The sequence below is a fragment of the Pholis gunnellus genome (assembly GCF_910591455.1).
Source record: "Pholis gunnellus genome assembly, chromosome: 13".
NCBI lineage: Eukaryota > Metazoa > Chordata > Actinopteri > Perciformes > Pholidae > Pholis > Pholis gunnellus.
Window position 1 is genome coordinate 12,195,619 of NC_136540.1, and position 20,526 is coordinate 12,216,144.

The 20,526-nt window shown below is 40.8% G+C and overlaps 1 protein-coding gene across 2 annotated transcripts in view; it reads left to right on the plus strand.

The window, feature by feature from the left end:
• Positions 1-5,357: 5,357 nt before the first annotated feature.
• LOC306704918 (glucocorticoid receptor-like) overlaps positions 5,358-20,526 on the plus strand; it is a 59,513-nt gene continuing 44,344 nt past the window's right edge. For both annotated transcript variants that reach the window (XM_079171523.1, XM_079171524.1), the window contains exons 1-2: positions 5,358-5,804; positions 7,627-8,854. In XM_079171523.1, coding sequence (XP_079027649.1) covers positions 7,629-8,854 — 1,226 coding nt within the window. In that variant the 5' untranslated portion in view covers positions 5,358-5,804; positions 7,627-7,628. The remainder of the gene's footprint in view (positions 5,805-7,626; positions 8,855-20,526) is intronic.

The window sequence follows — 20,526 nt, forward strand, 5'->3', positions numbered from 1 at the left end:
ACAAATGGCACTTTTATTGTGTGTATTGGCAGAACATGTCTTTTTATCGTGTCTATTTCAAAGCGTTGGTAAATGTCTCTATTCACATATTATTCTTCAATCAAACATGTGGCCAGTATAAAAAACAGCTCAGTACATGGATCAGTTCTCATTAAGCTTTGATTATATTTGGGTCAGATGAGACCCTGACATTTGAGCTCTCTTTGGATGACATTGGTTGCTTCTGCTTCTGTTTGTTTTGGGCAGTTGGACCCACACGTCCCGCAGAGCAATAACTGGTTGTAGTCTGTCTAGAAATCCTTCCTCGCTGTGTCATTTTCATCTTTCTCCTGTAGAGGTTTCCTACTCATTGTCTTGTTCAGCCTTCCTCTGTCTCAGAGAAGAAATACCAAAGTGTGTGAACTGCTTGTTCACCTTCAAAAAGAGTTCCTTCCTTCCTGTGTGTACTTCCTTCTCAAAATAAATTCTTCCTTCCTCACTGTGCTTCGTCCTCAATGTCTGACAAAACTCAATTGTGCTAGGTAATTCTTGCTGTTTGAATATTACCAATCCTTTTGGGGGGAAGAGTGTGACTGTTCGAATGTCATACAGAGAAGGGGGGTGAGAAACATGCTAACAACTGATTTGGGTGATTCTAATTGCTTCTTTTACTTTCTTTCTTCCTTTGAGCCGAACCTAGAGCTGTCTTGATACAAGACACTGGTTATATTTATTTATTTATTAGTTTTGGATGAACATGCAAATTTATCACAACTGCTATGAACATCAACTACTGTATTAAAAGGCAACCAAATTGACAACAAAGTGTTGATTTGTGCACAAAGAATAAAAAAGGGTGTGGAGGGAGAAACCACAACAAATTAAATGACTAAACGTAATGAATGCCAACACTGAAGATTACATTCATTAATAATAATTAAGCAAATAATAAGTCAAGGCTTGGAAAAGAGGCATGTGGACTCCATAACTTGTTCATTCGACAGAATTTGGCAAATGGTCAACCTGCGGGGTTAGAGAGATTGGAAGAGGGGGCAGTAAAAACAAATATGTTTCCAGCCATGACCTTCATTGACATTAAACTAAAAGCTCAGAGAGTTTTGGGAATGTGCCTCTTTTGATTTTATTGATGATAGGATGCCCTATAGTGGCCTGCATTATATTAGGTTCAAATTCGACAGATGGCATTTGTTGCATGTCATTCTAAATGTGTCTTTACCCTCATTTCCAGCCTAATAGACAGCCGAATAAAAGCATAACATGTTAACAAAATGATTAGGGATGCACAGTATTGTTTATTTATTTTTTTTGCCAATATCCGATATGCTGATATTTTTCAACTCGCTTGGCTGAATGTCGATACCAAAATACAAACACTTTTTTTTCCCCACACAAGATATGCAGAATCAAGTCTCTCCAGTAGTGGAATTATAATATAATTACGGTATGCTTACTGTTATGGTCATGGCCCAGTCACATATACAGACATGAAATAAAATGCTTTTCAAAATGTAAGCCTACACATTCACTGGGTGTCCATTTATAAGTTATAAGTAAAACATGTAAAATATTCCTCAATGAGGTTAATAAAGAATGAAGAACGCAGCCATCTGTCAGTATCAGCCATGCATGTTAACATGTGTACATGCCTGTTGAACAGGTGTTTTAATGCTCTTGCAGTAACACGCATCGTTTTCGCCACCTCGACTTATTATCACTTCTAAGGTCTTAATAATTTTGCCCCGGGGCGTGTTCAATACCGGGTTTTGGTACCCATCCCTACATATCGGCCTGTGAAAGCGAATAAAAGTTTAATCTCTGGCTGATGCCGATATTTTATCTTAATGCCTTCATCTGCTGACAGTGACACTGATGACGTGCTGTTATCATAGTGCATCCCTAAGAAGAAAAACAAGTTCACTTTTTACCTCTGCCAATTTAATTTATTCTTCTAAAATAAAAAAAAGTGGTGTTCATTAGTTAGATTATCTTGCTGGAGTATACAAAAACGTATTTATGAGCTTATTTGATGCATTAATCCACAATCCACACGTTTTTAAAAGGACACTTTTCAATACTGTGAGCACCACAAACAAAATGAATTTCACCTCCATTATATTTGGGTGACAGAAATCTCAGACAGATATATCAAAACCTCAGCAAATACAAGAAAATGGATGCAACATCCACATGACTTGATAGAAAGCAATGAGAAACTCTGTTTTTTATTTGAATGAGCTGCTCTTTAACTGTAACTTGCACCTGTAATTTAGTCAGATACTTTTAAAAGCAAATGGGCAGCCAACTGTGTGTGCGTGCGTGCGTGCGTGCGTGCGTGCGTGCGTGGGCAACATGTAGGCCACCTACCTCTGCTAGGGACCAAAAGGTCAGTGTTATAACCAGAACATCTGAAACCCAAACTTTGGTCTCTATTAGTCACCAGCACATGTGAGTGCACATTAATGAATATTCACATGAAGTTGTCTCTGCGGCAGCACATTCAATGTAACTAGTGTAACCTAGTATGCACCCAGAGCAAGGTGTATTACACAACCACCGTAACATACCTCTCCATTAGATTGCCAGTTGCACATACATGCACATGAAGCGCCACACGTCCAGTGTTTTTATTGTTTATCGGTTAATAGTATCACCCATTGTTACCCAGCATTAAAAACTCACAGTGTTCCCTGTGATGTTTTGAGAACAGTGTGGTTTACTCGGGCCCTGGGGAGCTCCTGCCTCTCTCCAGCCACGCTAGGTCTTAATGAGACATCCACATGCACAGGACACACTCTGCTCCTTCTAATCGAACGACTTGCATGGAGGGCCACAACTTCCCCCCCCCCCCACCCCCCTTTCCCTCCACCCCTTTTCCTTCTTCCTTCTTCCTTCTTCTGGCCCGTTGGTTTGCATCTCCCCAGCCTTGTTTCTTTTCTTGCAGATGGAACAGCATGGGTGTCTGGGCTGGTCTGCACAGCCTGGACTGTCCTCCTCCCTTCCTCTTCTTCTTCTTCTTCTTCTTCTTCTTCTTCTTCTTCTTCTTCTTCTTCTTCTTCTTCTTCTTCATCTTCTTCACCCAGGTTGACTCTGCAGAACACATAACTCAAATCACTCCTGGTTATGGTCCACTGTGTCATCATAAAAATGAGAAATGAATTTCTAACTGAAGACCTTGTCTGGTGAAGCTGACCAACAGAATTATAAAAGAGTCTTAATATCACTGAAAGGTCACTCGTCAGTTCATGTTGGACTCAAGTAGGTCCTTTAAATGCATTAAAGGGATTGGGACTATTAATTCACAGCAATTTAGATAATCAATGAATTATTTGGATACAATAAAACATTTTAAGGTCCCTATTAGGATGTGCTACTTTTCTGTGTTTTATGTCATTGTAAATGTGTTATCTTTGAAGAAATCATTGACCTATGTATCTACAAATTATATATGTAAAAGACTTGTCATGTAAGAGATTAGAAATCAGGTTTATGCTTTAAGTTCCAGGAGTGGTACTGACAGTCAACCTGGCCTTTGACCCCTCACTCTGTGCTGTAGTGAATAACGCTGCGCCCCCATTTACAACTCTGCTTTGTTGAGAGCAGAGAAAGCTCTCGCCCCTCGTTCGTGGTTCTGTTTGGACGTTGTTCTGTCCTTGAGAGGATGTCTAGTTATTTCTGCCAGAAGAATCACACGATCCCTCGTGTGTGCATCAGTGAGTGAGTGTGCACATCTGTGTCTGTCCACGGCTAATCTCGCATTCTGCTGCAGAAATGGCATAAATACTTTCGGGTGGCCAGTTATGGCTGCATGCTCAAGGACTTCTCAAGGTTGCGGTGACTCGCAACTTCTCAAAACACCTTTTATTGCCTAGGAGAGAGCTCTGTGTATTCAATCGTAGATCAAAATATGTTGGGTGCTTTTTGAAAAAGAAATCAGCATAAACAGGAAGGCAATCGAAAAAAGACCAAAGAGGAAGGAAATATCAAAAAGCCTTTATTATTGTGGCTAAATCATGAAAAGCGCCAACAAGTTTCAACCAATGCTCTGTGTCCAGAGACACAATAAAGGAACAGCTTGGTGAGTTTAATTTATTTTTTGCAATATCGTATGAAGTGTCTTTGCCAATATGACGACTTTGAACCTCTTGCCTGCATGCATCGCTGCTTGTTTTTTGAGACACCTTACAGGCCATTGGTGTCTAGAAGTTGGGTTTGCCATTTGTGGGTTGTATTAATTCAATCACACATAACAGCAGTGGTCGTTGCAGACACACCTGGCAAGGATCTGCACTCTATTGAGTGCACCTTCCTAGTTTGAATCTCTACTGGCTGTGCTTCCTCTTTTCTTCAACAGTTCCCTGTATGCTTCTTGTCTCTCATTTGTCAGTGTGATTCCCAGTTCATTCATGACCTAGAAAGAACTCTGGATGAATAACGGAAATTAGGCGTCAAAACCACCCGGGGTCATATCTCTCGCTTACAGTAAGAAATTCACAATCTGTGTCTAAGCATCGCCAGCCGCCTGTCTTGATGTGGACTCGGAAAATCAAGACCTCTCATGACCAAAATCGATTCAATTGTGATAAATATCATGGACTCCATATCTGAGGAGGAGAGTTTTACTCTTTATCGGGAATTTCATAGTTGAGGAGATAACAATCAAGTAGCATATGAAACCTTGTATTCTATAGCCTGATTGTGATTACATGCTCTTGTTTGAGGAAACATAGACCTCCCTGTTCTTTGCTCAGAACCTTATTTGACTCCCAGAGGGGCCCTCATAAAGGGACTTAACTTTTGGAACTCAACACTATAAAGGGCTTTGCACTAACTTTGGTGGTTGAAGGTGACAGATCACAAATTACTACCTATAGGTCCTCCCAGCGAAGGCCTACGGAGACACGTTTTGACAGATTCCTCAGCAGAGAGATTCAACAGGGAAAGGGGGCGTTCACAGGCAAGTGTCAAACTAGCAGCTGCGTCAAGCTACCACACATATACAGAAGGTGGCAGAAAGCAGCGCTATATCTGCTTTAAAATAAAAGCAAAAAAAATGTTCGTCTTAAAAAACAGAACAGAATAAAAAAAACTAAATCATGCCGTGTATTATGCCCAAACTGGCCTTTGTGGTAAAAAAAAAACCACTTTAAAATAGCTTCGTACGTCATTGTTTTTCATATATTCTAACCATGTAACTTTAATCGACGAAGGCAACAACACAGGCTTTTATTCTGAAAGGACAAAGCAGAAGCGAGCAACTTTTGTGCATTGAGCTTGACACCGTTTCACTAACTGTCCGCCCTGCCCTGCCTGAGTTTTCAGTTGAGTACGCCAGGGCAGCACGGCTGTATTATATAACTTTGATGTACTCACGGGTTTAATGGCGCAAGAGCCGAATATCGCGGCGCAGATCTGTGGAATCGTTGCGGAATTACCCTGAAATCGCGAGCGAGTAGGCGATCGATCACTTTTTTTTCTTCTTTTTTTTTCTCATACCGGCGACGTGCGTCAAAAGTTATCGACAGATCGGGCAAGCAGACGCGCACACACACGGTGGATCTCGACTGCGCCAGCCAGGTCAGCGACGCTGTTGACTTTAGTTCTAAAATAGTTGATATTGCGGACGATGTTTTCCTGCCGCGCGGGGAGAGAGGCGGCGACAAACCCAACTGACAGTTCACCGCGCAACATTGCTGCAAGGACCGGGTTTTAATCGAGAGCTTTGACGTCGCGTTATTTCTCATATGTTTTCCAACTTGGACTGACGGGAGATGACCTAACTGGAGAAGCGCATCCTCTCACTACAGGTACGATCTTCTTATACTGCAACAACCACTTGTTTGTATCGCTGGAGAATTATCGAGGGAGGCAAACGCTTGGTTGTTTCCCCCCCCCCCCCCTCCCGGAGGTAGGCCGACGAGGAGCGTCCCCGATGCTGCGTGGTGTGCGCACTGACAACCCTGCACCGTGCGCCCCGCTGACAGATCCCCTAACCAGCGCTCGGAGCAACCGTCTTATTTTTTGTATAAGAAAAGGAAGAAAAAGAAAACCGGTTGGACAAACGTCAGCTTATCTCCGGCCGTGGGCATGTGATCGGTGCAATTTCCCATCGCAGCCAACAGGTTACACTAATGCTGTAATGATGTGTTGTGCCGTTTGGTGGGAAAAGTACAGTAGCCTATGGCAAGTCAGGAAACTCCAAACTTCAGGGGACTTTGATACACCAACGATCGTCATTAACTTCTCTTAAAAACAGCAATCTCAATTAAGACAGATTGTGTGTCCCAGGCTGAATGCTGTACTGCCATTAAAATACATTAAAAGTGTATAAAACCTATGACCAAAACAAAAGTCTAATTCTCCACAAGGGAGTTTGCTATAAATATATCTTTCCTAATTTTTGCAGGAAGATCTTCGAGACCCCCCCCCCCCCCCCCCCCCCATGGGTCATTGAACCTCACGTATAACACAGAGCAGCAGCTATATGCCGTAAACCGCTGCCCTTATAGCCCCATACATCTTATATGTGCTGCAGGTTATGGAGTCATGCCTTCTTCGACCGCTGCTTCAAGCCACAAGCGTATTATAGAGCCAATTCACAGGAAATGGCCCAGCCGTCTTTACCAATGCGTTAATTCAATGTAACTTTTTTTATTGCATATAAATGGTAGACGAAGTTCAGAATGTCCCGGTTTTTTAATATTTAGTCAGAGGCACTGACTTTGAAACAGAATTTGACGCAGGTGACAGCTTCTGTTAACTATTGGGATTCAAATGAGTGAGCCGCAGTATAAACAGCATAGAGCTTCTTCTTTGCACAGGTTGTTGCCACATGGTTTAGCTTGCATTCATTTGATTGTGTTATAGTTTTATTTACATTTCTTATTTTGTAAATGGAGTTTTGACTTGAGTTGTTAATTTGAGCTCTGTTGCAAATGGAGAGAGACAGCTATTGGTGACTGCTGCAAATGCCCGGAGACCCTGAGTGCGTTAATCTCCTTCGACAGATGTGTGTTGTTGCACACATGCTCGGCTGTATCTGGGATTGTCGGTGGCACTGGCTGTTACACAACGTATGCCTGAGCATTGCTTGCGCTTCTTGACGCTTGATTTGAGTGGAGGGCACAGTTCAAAGAAATAACATGAGCATTATAGTCAGTCATGTTATGTAATGGCTGTGGTCTCCTTTTTTTTTTTCTTAGCCTGGTTTGTGCCATTTGTGCCTCTGCCATATTTCTCCAGTGTGGGTGTGAGAGGAGGATATGGCCGGTTAAATACGACTGCTGTCATTTCTTGAAAGTAATCCATAAATAAGAGAATAGTGTAGGCAGAGGCATAATATTATGTATGGACCTTGCACCATTAGTGCTTTTAAACTGCACCATAACACAATTTTATTGCAGATGTTTCAAGACAGCTATCACTGTGAATGATCTATGAGAGATTTATGTATGTGTGAGATATATATATCTCTCTCTACTGTGTATCTCTACTGTGTATGTATCATCTGATCCAGCATCAACTCTTTTTTTATAGCTTAACCATGTCTTTTTTCTCTCTCTCTCTCTCTCTCTCTCTGTGTTTGTTGTGCACTCTTTGACTCATCCTCACTGTCCTGTCGGGATAAAGAAATGGATCAGGGTGGACTGAAGCGCAACGGTAATCGAGACGACAGCCTGACATTTGGAGAGACAGGAGACAGAGAATGCAGAGGTACAGGTGACACAGCTGGTTCACTGCTCCAGTCTGCAACGCACCCGCCTGGCCAGGGGTCTCTGCTCCAGCCCACAGTGGGCCGAAATGGAGGGTGTGGAACCAAAGACCAGGGGGAGCTTGGAGGCCTCTTTGACTCCCCTCAGCATCATGTCCTGTTTGAGGGGTCAGACATGAAGGAGGGTAAAATCATTAGAATGCCAAAACAACACCAGGATATTGGCGGATTCAACATGGAGGGCGACCTGCCGCTGCTGAAACACGGTATTTCCGATCTGGACCGGAGGGCCACCTCTGTCATAAGCGCCTCAGTCTCCTCCATCCTGGGCAACCTCCCTCTGCCAGACCTTTTCCCCCAGCACATCAAGCAGGAGGCTAATTTGTCTCCGGATAAAGACCCGGAAACTTACAGCGGACACACTGGCGCAGGTCCCTGTGATTTGGATGACAACAGCAGTCGCCAAATCGAGGATAACGAAATTTGGCAAGACCTGGACCTTCCTAATTCCCTGCCAGAAATCAGCGATTTTGATTTTGATTCGGAAGTGGCACACTTGGATAACATCCTACATGACAGCAGGGTTGGTGGTGGTGGCGGTGCTGTCAGCGGCTTGCTAAAGGAAACAAAACCTGTCATGGGAAACGGAGTGAACTGTACCAGTGTGAATGGCTCGGATCAGCAGCACCAGCCCATACACCAGCAGCACCACCTTCTCCATCAGCTTCACCATCAACAGCAGCCTGCATCAATTCTCTCCAGCGTTATGATCAAGGAAGAGAAGGATCCGGACGACTCTTTCATCCACATCCGTACTCCTGGTGTTGTCAAACAGGAGAAGCAGGACGGCGCTGGTTTCTGCCAGGCGCAGTGTCTCCAGAGCAGCATGAGCTCTCACCATGGAGGTGGCACCATGCCCTCATCTTTGAGCGTAGGAGCAGGATCTAGCTACCACTACAGAGCCAACCCGTCCTCCACAGTGGCCCTACAAGACCAGGAGCTTTTTGGCTTGTACCCAAACCTGCCTCTGGTGGGGGAGACCTGGGCCAGGGGGAACCGGTTTGGAGAGTCATCCGGGCTACAGAGGGGTGATGATGGGCTCCCCTCTGCTGCAGCCCTGTCAACGTTTTCTGTCGGCTTCTCCAGGTAGGTCTCATGGAATTACTTTGCTTTCTTTCACGCTATGCTTGACTTTGTATTTGTGTGCTCGGAGGGTATTTGCTGTTCTTTTGTAAATGTTAAAATGTGTGCAAATTTGAGTGTACATTTTAGTTGGCGGTTATTCATACTCTACGGCAGTCTTATCTGTGAAACGTTTCTCAGAGTAGAAACTGTGATCTAGGTCTTGGTGACCCTTTTTTTTTTTTTGACATCTTTGCCAACTTTTCTAAACTCAAACACTGTGTCAGAAAAATAAACATTGTCCTTAAGCTGTTAGCAGTCTGACCCCAGAGGCCAAACACACTGGATTGGACTTTTAATGCCATTATTTGGCTTGACTTGTTGGTTGATCACTGCAATCTTTGGAGTGAATTTCAGCACAAAATCAATTCAATGAACAGGCATTCAATTTACAAATATGGGTTATTCCCAATTTTCTTTCTTGCAAAATACAACAAAACAATATAAAGTGTTTGTAATTGCATCATTTCATCAGTCCTCAGGTCCTACAAATTTCCCCCTGGGGATGAATAAAGTATCTATCTATCTATCTATCTACCTACAGAACCAGATTAAAAGTGATTTATATGGGGTTTTACCAGTGGCGGGCCGTGCATTTTATACCTGGGCCTTCACTGCTGTCCTATTAACCTCATGATGACGACACAGCTACGGTTATTTGTTTCTAGGGGTGTATCAATACACGTATTCAAATGAAACCGTTACGAGGCTTACGAACCGAACAATACGTTTGAATAATACTAGTGCATTTGGAAAATGCAGCAGCTTAAATTGTAGGAAATACAATGTTTTCTGCGCTCACATAGGAGGCAACGGACTGTATGACCTCTGAACCCGGAACAAAAAAAACAAAAAAAGCTGAGTTACCGCACGTGTGTTCTGGGAGGCTACGCTAAACTAGCTTAACGGGAAAACAACAGCAGCAACACGCATTCTGCTACACACTCGAGGGCACGGGCCATTAAGATATTAGATGTAAAAAAACAAACGCAGTTCACTTACCACATGTTGTTCACTTAAAGACAAACTCCATCCTCCCTTCTTTGTTGACAAAGAGTTTAATGCCACGGTTAAATCCCAACTCACAAATCCGTTTCTCCTCCTCCTTCAGCCATTGAGTTTTAAAAAACAAAGCTAGGTAAAAAATATAAAGAATCCACACCAAGCAAAATGCAAAAAATCATAATTTCTTCCATATCTTTCAATTTGAACTCTTACTACTCCAACTAAGCTCTGATGGCTACCTTACGTTTCATTTCACGATAGTCACGTGCTTGCCCACTTACCAATCACAGCGCACGCTGCACCTCACTGCAGAACTGCACCTGAAAACTGAGCTGCACATAATGATGACGTACTCGTAGGCCAGCTAGAAGGCTCTGGCACGTCAAAGAATACGCCCAACATGTCAAACTAAAGATCTGATTGGTTGAAGACTATGACTATCAACAATATCGTCCCCATTTACTTAAACTGCACATGGAAGCACTGGTAAGTCTGAAGGCCTCGGGCCTCTCTTCTTACCTAGACACACAGAGGTGAAATCTGATTGGATAAAATCTCTACTTAAAACAAGCTGCACTGGAAGCAGAGCAACTGAGGAAGACAGTAGCTGTGCAATGAGAAAATAAGATAATGGGAAAAATATTTGTATAAATTATAATACATGTAGTGTATTTAAGAAAAATTATTAAATTACAAAATAGTTATAACTTTGTGATTCTGTTTAGGCCAGCAGAGAAGGCTTTGCAGGCCCTGACCGCCCACCACTGGGTTTTACCATTGTGACTATTTATGTTTACAATCCACTGCAGTCAGAATTACCTGGGCAAAATAGGGCTGTGATTTGGTCACCCGCAGCCACAGAAATATCTGGTCTCCGTTGATGCTCCTGAAATCACATAAAGCTCAGAGTGATGTATCAGGGTACTTCAGTTCCCTGTGGGACACCTTGCATTTGTTAAATGAAAGCAGTCGGTGCGTTTCACAGGGGTCATGCCCAAGTCTGTGTGATTCAAGCACAAAAGAAACATCCCCTCAATAAGCCCCCCAAAAAGAGTACTCACAGGTGTTGTTGTTTTGTGAGGGAAGTGCTAGCACCCCTGGGTTGCAAAGCATCTGGCGCTTATCGCCTCCAATAGGCAGACACAGCAGGACACACATTTCCCCAATTTATCCACATCACATCACATTTTCGGAATGCCATGACAAACGTAATACAGGAATAAATTCTCCTGTATTTACACAAATATTGTCAGAGAAGGCAGATGAGGTAATAAATTAGTTGCTAGGTTGGAAAGAGACAGTTGTGGAAAGAAATACAGGTAAATAAGGAAGGGAATATAGTCACCCTGATGACAGTGATACATATTTTACATTTTGTGTCTTTGGTTATTGAAGTAACCTAGAGCGCCTTCTCTTTTGTGGTTGCTCGCAATCCGATGTTGAAAGTCAATATTATTTCGGGCACAGTTGTGAAGTTTTTCTCATACACAGTATCTCGCCATAATTTGTCCGTGCTCCGCCCTCTGGTATTTTTCCGAAAATTGTGTTGTAACACGGTGCTCGTTATAAAGATATCACAGTTACGTAACTGTGTTATTCCTACAGGAAATGATTCATTGAGAAAACATGATGTGTGCATTGCTGAGGATGCAGTATGGTCGTGTTTAATGTGTGAGAAAGTCGTGGACATGCAGTGAGAATGACAAGTTTCATGGTGGACACGCCTCGCTTCAGCTCCGATCTGATAACTGAAATGGCTGTGAGTAGAACTCTGAAAGAGAGATATGTATTTTCTGTGTTATGAGCATCTTTGTGACCATGGCTTGAATGGGCAGATCACAAGATGTGTTTTGATTAATGAAGACAAAGCTTTGTACAAATGCAAAGATGGCATCCTAATGAGCTGCTGTTTTAATGACTTTATGGAGTGTTCTTTTCTGGGTGTTTTTTTATAATTTCATAATTCATTCAAACAACAAAGTGTTGTTTTTAAAAAAACAAATTTCGGTTGCACCAGGAATCTGTGCCACAGTGCTGCCTTTTCAGGGGAACTGCTTCCTGGTATGTTGATGCTTGTTGCGCCAGCATGGTGTGTGTTTCCGTGCTGTGTGTCTGTGATGCAGGGCACCAACACTCTGCAAGGTCTAAAAAAAACCCACATTACAGTAAAAACAAATGGCAAAAACAAACTACTAAACGACTTACCAATGGACCAACAGACATGCATAGTTTGGCAATAATTAATTCTTCTCTTCTCTGAAATTATCATGTTCTCTGAAATTATCATGCTGCACAAATTATCTCAATGATCCAACATATCCCACAAAATATCACGTTGAGTAATTTAGATTGTATTTCATTTTTAAGTGAAATAAGACTAATTGTTGCGGAGTGTGTTTGTATATTAAATGCAGACTGTGAGGCTTACTGTAGACACAGTATTGTTGCGTGACGGTGCCTCTAAGCACATTGCGTAATATTGTTCTGCATATGACTACTTAATGCACACTAGCTGTTGATAACGCAACTCAACACAACATAACTGTTGCACACATTTGATGTATACTGTATCTCACAGTAGGAATGACAACAGGACAATGAATGGTATCCACATGTGTTAGCATAGCAGCTGTCTCCATGTACTGTATATCATGGAGCCCACCTTGCTGCTCTATGGGAATTTTCAGCACAGTTGGAACACGATTTGGCTCATTCATGTTGCTTGGCTCAAGCCTCTCGTTATGTAACCGATAATCAGATGGACAAATGTTTTTGCTTCATGCTCAGGGTGAAATAAGGCCTTGAAACATTGTTTGAGACCAATTGTTTAAGATGCACTTAAGTAGCATGATACTTCTTCCATTAAGTATATAGTATATGTTTTACTTGTGCTTCATTTACTTTCTTTACATGCAGCAGCTAACGTTTACCTGTACAGTACATAGATTTCTGTACTTCACGCCTATTCATTTTTTTCATCTTAAAATATGTGAGTCATAGTGACGCATACCAAGGGTTAAAAAGTGAATTCAAACTCCTCCATGTTGCTGTGCTGCATGCGTCAGTGTGTGCCAGAGCAAGACTGTGTGTGTGTGTGTGTGTGTGTGTGTGTGTGTGTGTGTGTGTGTGTGTGTGTGTGTGTGTGTGTGTGTGTGTACACACACAGGGATGCTGGAAGGCCACGTGTACATATCTGCTCTTGTGTGCTGCTCCCTCTCTCTGCTTAAACGGTCACTCAGTCGCATTTTTATTCTTACCTACTCACCCCTGATGGCTCTTCCTATTTCACACAGGCATTAAAAACCTGTAAACAAGAAGATGTCATGCAACACACACACACACATACACACATACACACACACATACACGTATGTTAGAAGTGTGCTGCAGATTCTGGATGTCAAAGGAGGCACTCACCCACACATGTAAGCATCTTTTTAAAGCAGTTTGTGCTTTCGTTTGAAGTTTTGAGTGTGTTAAAATTAGTATTGAATCCTAAATGAATAATTTTTGGTAATGCATCATTAAAAAAGTATTGTGTTCTGCTTTGTTGATGGTAAAGTTGTGATGATTCAGTGAACGTTGTGCTCCTCATTAAATAACTTTTTGGTATTATGTAAACTTGGAAACAAGGTTATTTAAATTGTTTGTACAGTTATTTTGGCCAGTCTGATGTTTCATGTCCCTCTGGTGCAACTTTTTATTCAAAGCCTAACCTGATGTTGATGGAAGCATCTTAGCACATGAGCTACTTTAACGTTTGTATTAACACAAATTAAGAGCACATTAAGAGGCCACAAGGGTCCTGCAACAATGCGCTGCATGCAATGTTCTAAAGTGTAAACATGTATTCTACATTTTATTTTGCTACATCAACATATTTTAAAGTGGCGTTTCATTCCAAAGTGAAATGCTAACCATTTGTGTAAAATAGCAGAACAACCTAAGACTTTTCCCACTCTGGGTTATGGAAGGGTCTAAAGTCTTTGACTTGGAACTATGCAATTGTACATCATTTTATACAGAACTCTAGTTAAATTATGAATGTATTATTTTACCCATATCACAGCCTTCAATTGAACATTTAATTTCCCAGAAATATTTTCCCTGTAAAATCATATTCTATAACTTAAAAGAGCAGCTTCAGAATTTTCACTAATTATTTTACAAAAAGGATATTGCTAATGATAGTAATAATTGTTTTATTAGTGCTTATCATCACGCATTGGTAAACAACCAGTTCCAACCCTGCATTCCAACACAATACCGGCTTTTTAGCGCGAGTGTGTCGAGGAGCCTCTTGCTTTTCTTATCAACGCCCATGTTAACAGGTTGATGACGCGTAGATCTTGCGGAGCGTGAACCATGTATAGATAAATGACGGCACCCTCGTTCTCACCACCCCTTCCCTGCGCAGTGCTTCGGCTCGTTGAGATGCTCCCCACATTGCTGTTGTGTTCACACGGAGCAAAAACATTTGGGCCGTGTGCCTTTCCCGTATAGTGGCTGGGAAAACCCTGAAACTGACATAAATATTTTCAACAGCTCGCACAGACGGATCACAGCCTGAGACATATGTGGCCTTCCTGGATAGAAGCCTCAGAACAAAGTGGACGGTCTATTCACAGTTTTGGGGACAGATCCAAGTGGCCAATAGAAGGGAGACATCATGCAACAAAAACATAAACACGAGTTGTTGTGAGGGATTTCAGTAGTAGTTGGGCGAGGACCATGAATATGAATAAACGAGATAATGATGCTGGTGATTGTGATGATTCAGTCACTTACTGCGCGTCAGCGTTTGAACACGTTTCTAGAAACCACATGCGAGGTCTGGCAGGTAATTCAACAGCATCATTAATTGCATTGTCATCATTTCACAAAGCTCTGTTGTCCAAATGATTCCAAACTAAATTGCAATTAAAAACTTTTAAATGGAGTTTTTACATTTGTGACGACTTTTGTCTGATGTGATTATTAACAGTGGAACATAGTTTATTCCTCTGAACATCAATTTGATTATTTACATGTGATATCGCATGTATGTATTATGTTGTGATACAAAGTCAGTCCTTTTTATGTTCATTGTTTTACATAAAGTTTCACAGTTATTTTTGAACAAGCCATATGCTTAGTAAAAACTGCATACAGGGAATTTCAAATGTTACTGTAAGTGTCCTCGATAGCCATTTCATAACAGCCCGATAAAACAACCTACAGCCAAGCTAGGTCAGACTCTTGTCTGTTGACTCAGTTTCCTGGATTTGTAATCTCTAAGATTATGCCAACCTCAATTCACATAGTTTGTTTGAGTTCCTGTTGCTTAATAGACTTTCTGATAACCTTTGCTGTATGCAGAACATGTCACTCTTCTTTACCTTTCACTGAATCTTACTGTTTAATTACCACTTTCTATTCCCCCCCCCCCCCCCCCCCCTCGGACTTCATCACTTGCATACACTTTTTGCATGTTAGCCTGCTTTTGGACTCGTATGATGGCTTCCAGAGGCTTGTGTAAAGTCAGATTTTCAAAAGCAGGTGTTTCCAACTTTTCGTCATTGTGGAGCTGAAAGATCAAGTGGATTCCATATCGCTATACTTTGCCTTTTTAAAGAGGCTTAATACATGCGGCCTGAACTTACAGCGGACATGTCCGATCTAATCAACGCCCAAGACGCATTTCCCAACAATATCTCTTTCATTCACTCTATCTCGTCATTCTTCTTCCCTCTGTCTGCCTTGCTCGCTCTCGCCTCTTCAGAGCTCTACTGTACTGAGTCTTTGATGTAGGCTTCGGTTGGGTTCACTGTAGTTCAGAGAGCTAAAGGAGGTCTAGGCCTCTTAGCAGCCAAGCTGGTTCTCTTTTAAGGCTGTTTTGGTGTCTGCTGGCATGTTTACGCTGGTGTTTGGTGTCGTGAACCTATCTAAGGCCTATGTATGTTACATGATTGATTTTGACCTGTTTTTGCAGGACAAAGCTAGTCTTTTTATTCACTGCAAAATATGGAAAGAAGTACAAAATTAAATGAAGTAAAAGAGACACTTGCCATAGTGTGTTATGAAGAAACAGTCCTACTGCGTACAGGACATCAGTCATGTCTAGTAGTTAAATTGTGATGTATGTTTAATGTAAACATTTTTAGTGAACTTAGAGAGTAGTTTCTTTTTTTTAACTAACTCCACGTTCTAGCTTTTTTTTTTTTTCTGGAGCTTTCAATCACTCTCTTCTTTATCCTTTTAATGTTTCTTTTGTTGTTGTCTCGGGATGTGTGTCCCTTGAGGTGGGCAGAGAGTGCCCAAGATCCTAAGCAGATGGAATTTGCTTAGTTTTGATGGATTAAGTATGACACTTTTCCATCACATAACAGGTTGTCATATATATATATATATATATGCACAGTTCTACTTATTACGGAGCTAATGTTAACAGAGGTTGCATTGACTTGCATTATGGTGCGTTCAAGCTCTACTCACTAAAAATGATATTGGGAGAAGGTAAATTATATCGCTATCATGATTTGTTCAAATTTAATCTTGTAAAATTGTGGCGAGAAACTTGAATAAAACCAGTTGTCTGAAGGGAGAGCACAGCAATATAAACTAGATATTAGAGAGAGATTTATGACCTGTTTTACGTCCTAACGCTATCTCTAACCAGCTTATAAAACATAATTAAATCTACTAAAGCCAAGTTTTTTTAATTAAAGCAAATATACAGTCGTTTATCGTTTAAATTCGGTGTTTCTATGCAAATAACCACAATAGATTACAATAACGTTAAATCATTTTTGACAGTTTACACTGACTTAGGGATGATTGAAATTATTTTTCGGGACAGTGGTGAAAAAAGTTAGTCTAGGACCTCGCTGTCAATTATAGTTCTTAAAACAGAAATCGGAATCGGCAGGTCGGACTTTGAAAAAAATCTAAAATTGCAGTCGGCCAAGAAAACTGCTGCCGATGCATCTCTACACATTACACCCACATACTGTGCACTATGAGCAGACAAACATATGCACTCACAAATGCCTCATTGCACATCATGTGACGGCTGTGGATGCTTGGCAAAGCTAGCTGAGAGGCATTTCTTGGTGTAGATTACTAATACTCAGAATAGAATACAAGATCTTTGGTGGATAGTTTTTTTTTCTCTAAACCCATCCTTGTCTAATGAGCATGTGATGGCCGTCAGCACTATGCTTTAATGTCCCTGCATATCTCTCCCTATGTCATAAATGTAATGGCTTGTGTACCAGTGTGACCTAGCTCAGCTTGAGACATTTATACCATAAATAGACCGCATTAATTTAATAATCGTATCTGTTTATTGACATTTAATCAGTAGTGTTAATAGTAAATGCAGATATCAACAATTGCTTTTTTACTTAGAATTTGTTAGAATTCCAAGCTAGTCAAAATGTTAATTCTTTATATAAAATATTAATTTCTTACTAGTGGAAATGTTAATTGTAGATATCTGTGACTAGTCAACTTTTACCATTGACAGATATTTACAATACAATTTTGATCTGTTTTAATTCCAAGTTGAAATACTTATTATGTCATTTTGATTCATTGCAATTCTGATTATTATCATTATCTACAAAATGTTAATTATTGATTTCAACAATTCAATTCATATGCATGTCCGTTATAGATATTTACACTTGTTCTTACATTATATATATCATAAATTACATTTTAGATATTCATAATTTAACTCTGAATAGTCAAATTTAAATTTCAGATATCTGAAAATACATTTGTAATCAGTGGTAATTATATTTGTGTAGTTATATTTGAGGTATCTAATATGACATTTGGACATGTTAAAATATAATTCCCACCACTAAGTAGTTACTCGTTATTCCTACTGATTCAATGTTAATATGGCTTGCTATAGTCTGTTTGTGAGGGCAGCAGTCTATTTCTTTGCCACAAATGCTTCCTCTGCTCCGTTCACATGAAATCCGTTGCTCTGATAGGTCAGGAGTGAGCATAAATATAGCCCAGACTGATCTGACTTACTGTACTTCATAAACAAAGGATTGTGCTTGTTATGTTTAGCAACAACTCCATCAGGAAACAGGAAGTGAGCTGTCTAGCAGCTAGACTGGCTCAGGACGCTGCCCTTTTTCCCTCTTGGGGCAAAGTGGGTAAAAAAAGGAAGTAAAGCTTCTTATTTCAGATGATGTTGTTGTTATTATTTTGGTATTTCTTCTGAGAAATTGTTTCTGAAAAAGTTCTCAGAATTTCTAATTGAACACCTAATTAGCATACAGAGAACCCTGTTTGTCTTTTGTATTGTGGCCAGTGTGTTTGAAAATGAGCACTAAATGGCTTTTTTGTTTTTTGGAAATGTGGTAATTGGCAGATATAACACAAAAACATTATAAAATTTGCATAAACTAGAAACTGTGCCAACCATCTCAGGGTTTCCCCAGGGAACTGGTTGGTGGAAGTGGTTAGGTATTCCACCCACCAGCAACACCAAAAAGAAAGAAAACAAAATGCTCTTTTCTTCTACAACTTCTGCTTCCTGCATGCATGCACAAACTTCCCCCCTTCTTTTGAACACACATTTGGCCAATTAATGTAATTATTGCTGGTGATGATGATGACGGTGGACAGACCATCTACCCATTTATTCACATTTTTCCTTCAACTTGTCACCAATCTGTTCACCATTGATTATAATCAATAGAGACCAACTAAAAAATAACAATATCATGAGATCTAATTTCCTTTTTTCTTTTTTTTAGATTCATAAGCTGAATCAGGCAGATCCCAACTTATCTCAGTCAATGAATTCAGCAATTGATCACAGCATAAACGATTACCTCGCTCACTCATAAACGTATGGCTTGGCTATGGTAAAGCTATTTTATGGAAGCTCAGTAGTTTCTTGTCTTGTAAGCCTACGCGGTAATACCCTTCAAGTATCTCTACATCTGTCAATGGTATATTCAGTTTTTCGTTGAATCTGGTCCTATCAATCAGTGTAGTAAACCAGGAATGAATATATCAATACTATTTCTGTGATTTTGCAATCGTAATATGCATATATATATATATATATATATATACACATTGTTTCTTTACAATCAAAATTCAGGAAGACTTTATATGGTTTTTTTTTGGTCCAAATATTTACATTCAATATCTTCCCACCCTCCTCTTTCTACATTCCTCTTTTTGCATGATGAATGCGTTTCATTATCTGTGGACAAACAAGTGCAAAAAAACCGTTTGACTTTTATCTTTATGAGGAAACAAATTGAAGGCTCCTACAGGAACACATAAATATACCAGGACTTTCTTAGTGCCGAGTTTCACTGCAATTCCTGTGAAGTCTGACGTGTCTCGACTTGTTTTCTGATCAATGAATCAAGTTGATGGAATTTGCTGCCTCTGCGGCTTTCCCGTGATAGCCTGTTACTGTAAAAACCCTCGGAGCAGTTGGGCACTGAGCCATTCTGTGCTTTTCTGTACTCTTTCTTGTCAGTCTGATTTCTTTTTTTGTTTGAGTGCTTGCTAGAATGTGAGATATATTGTTGCTCCGTTTATGTTGAGCAGCCTGTCTGCCTGAATGTGGGTTGCCAACTCTTCTTCTCTCGCCTAACATAGATGCGATCATCTTTAATCCCTCCTTTCCGAGTCAGCAAGGAGGGGAATGCCCTTCATCTGTCGAAGGAATACGCTCGTCTTTCTGTCCACACGTCCCTTGCTTGTGGGAGATTGCTGATTTGGACTCAAGGAAAAGTTGTCCCGATGTGCCTGGGTTTGATTGCCAAGGTTCAGTGATCACTGTAAGCTCATCTCTTTATCTTCCCCACAAACGGAAGTAAGATGTTCTTAAAGGGATTGTGGAATCTCAGTTTGTGAACATGTTATTTTTGTCTGCTATTTACAATTTTGCATAAAATCCAGTGCAAATTTCAAATATTTTAGGATCTCCTGATAAAGGCTGTCAATCTCATGACATTTTATTGACTACGTGAAGTATAAATTGGAGTCTGTACAAATACGGCTTTGAAGTGGAGTGACTATGCACAGTTTGCTCTTCTATGGGTTATTTTTCAAGAGACAAAGGTTCGGAGTCTTCCCTCCACCTGATCGGTGCCAGCAGGGTGGCAGAGTAACCAGGGTTACTCAGCAGGAGACCGCCGGTTCAGACCCCTCTGGCAGCGAGCCTCCAACCTGATGAAGTGTGAGCAACTCGATGAAACCCTACAGTACCAGAGCTGCAGTTCTTTTGATTTGCCGAGGGTCATGGCTAATGTGCAATAGCACTGTGCCAGCTTTTAAAGCTTGGGGATCAGTGTGAAATGCAAGAAATAATTCCTCAGTGCAATTAGTTTCAAAGTTGGGCTTCTAAAAAGTAATTGAATGTGATCTTCAGTGCTTCTAAGGAGGAAGAGTTGAAGACACTTTGAATCCATGTCAACTTTGAGTTTGGACACACATCTGTAACTTAGGTTTTTACTACTCTAGAGCACCTGATAAAGCCCAAACACTCATTTCATATGGCAAAGCCTCAACGAGTTCTCACCTAATGATTACCAGGAGTTATTTATTTATTCATTTAATATCTTTTATTGAGCTTTAACAGTTTTGTCAGCCTCTGTGAG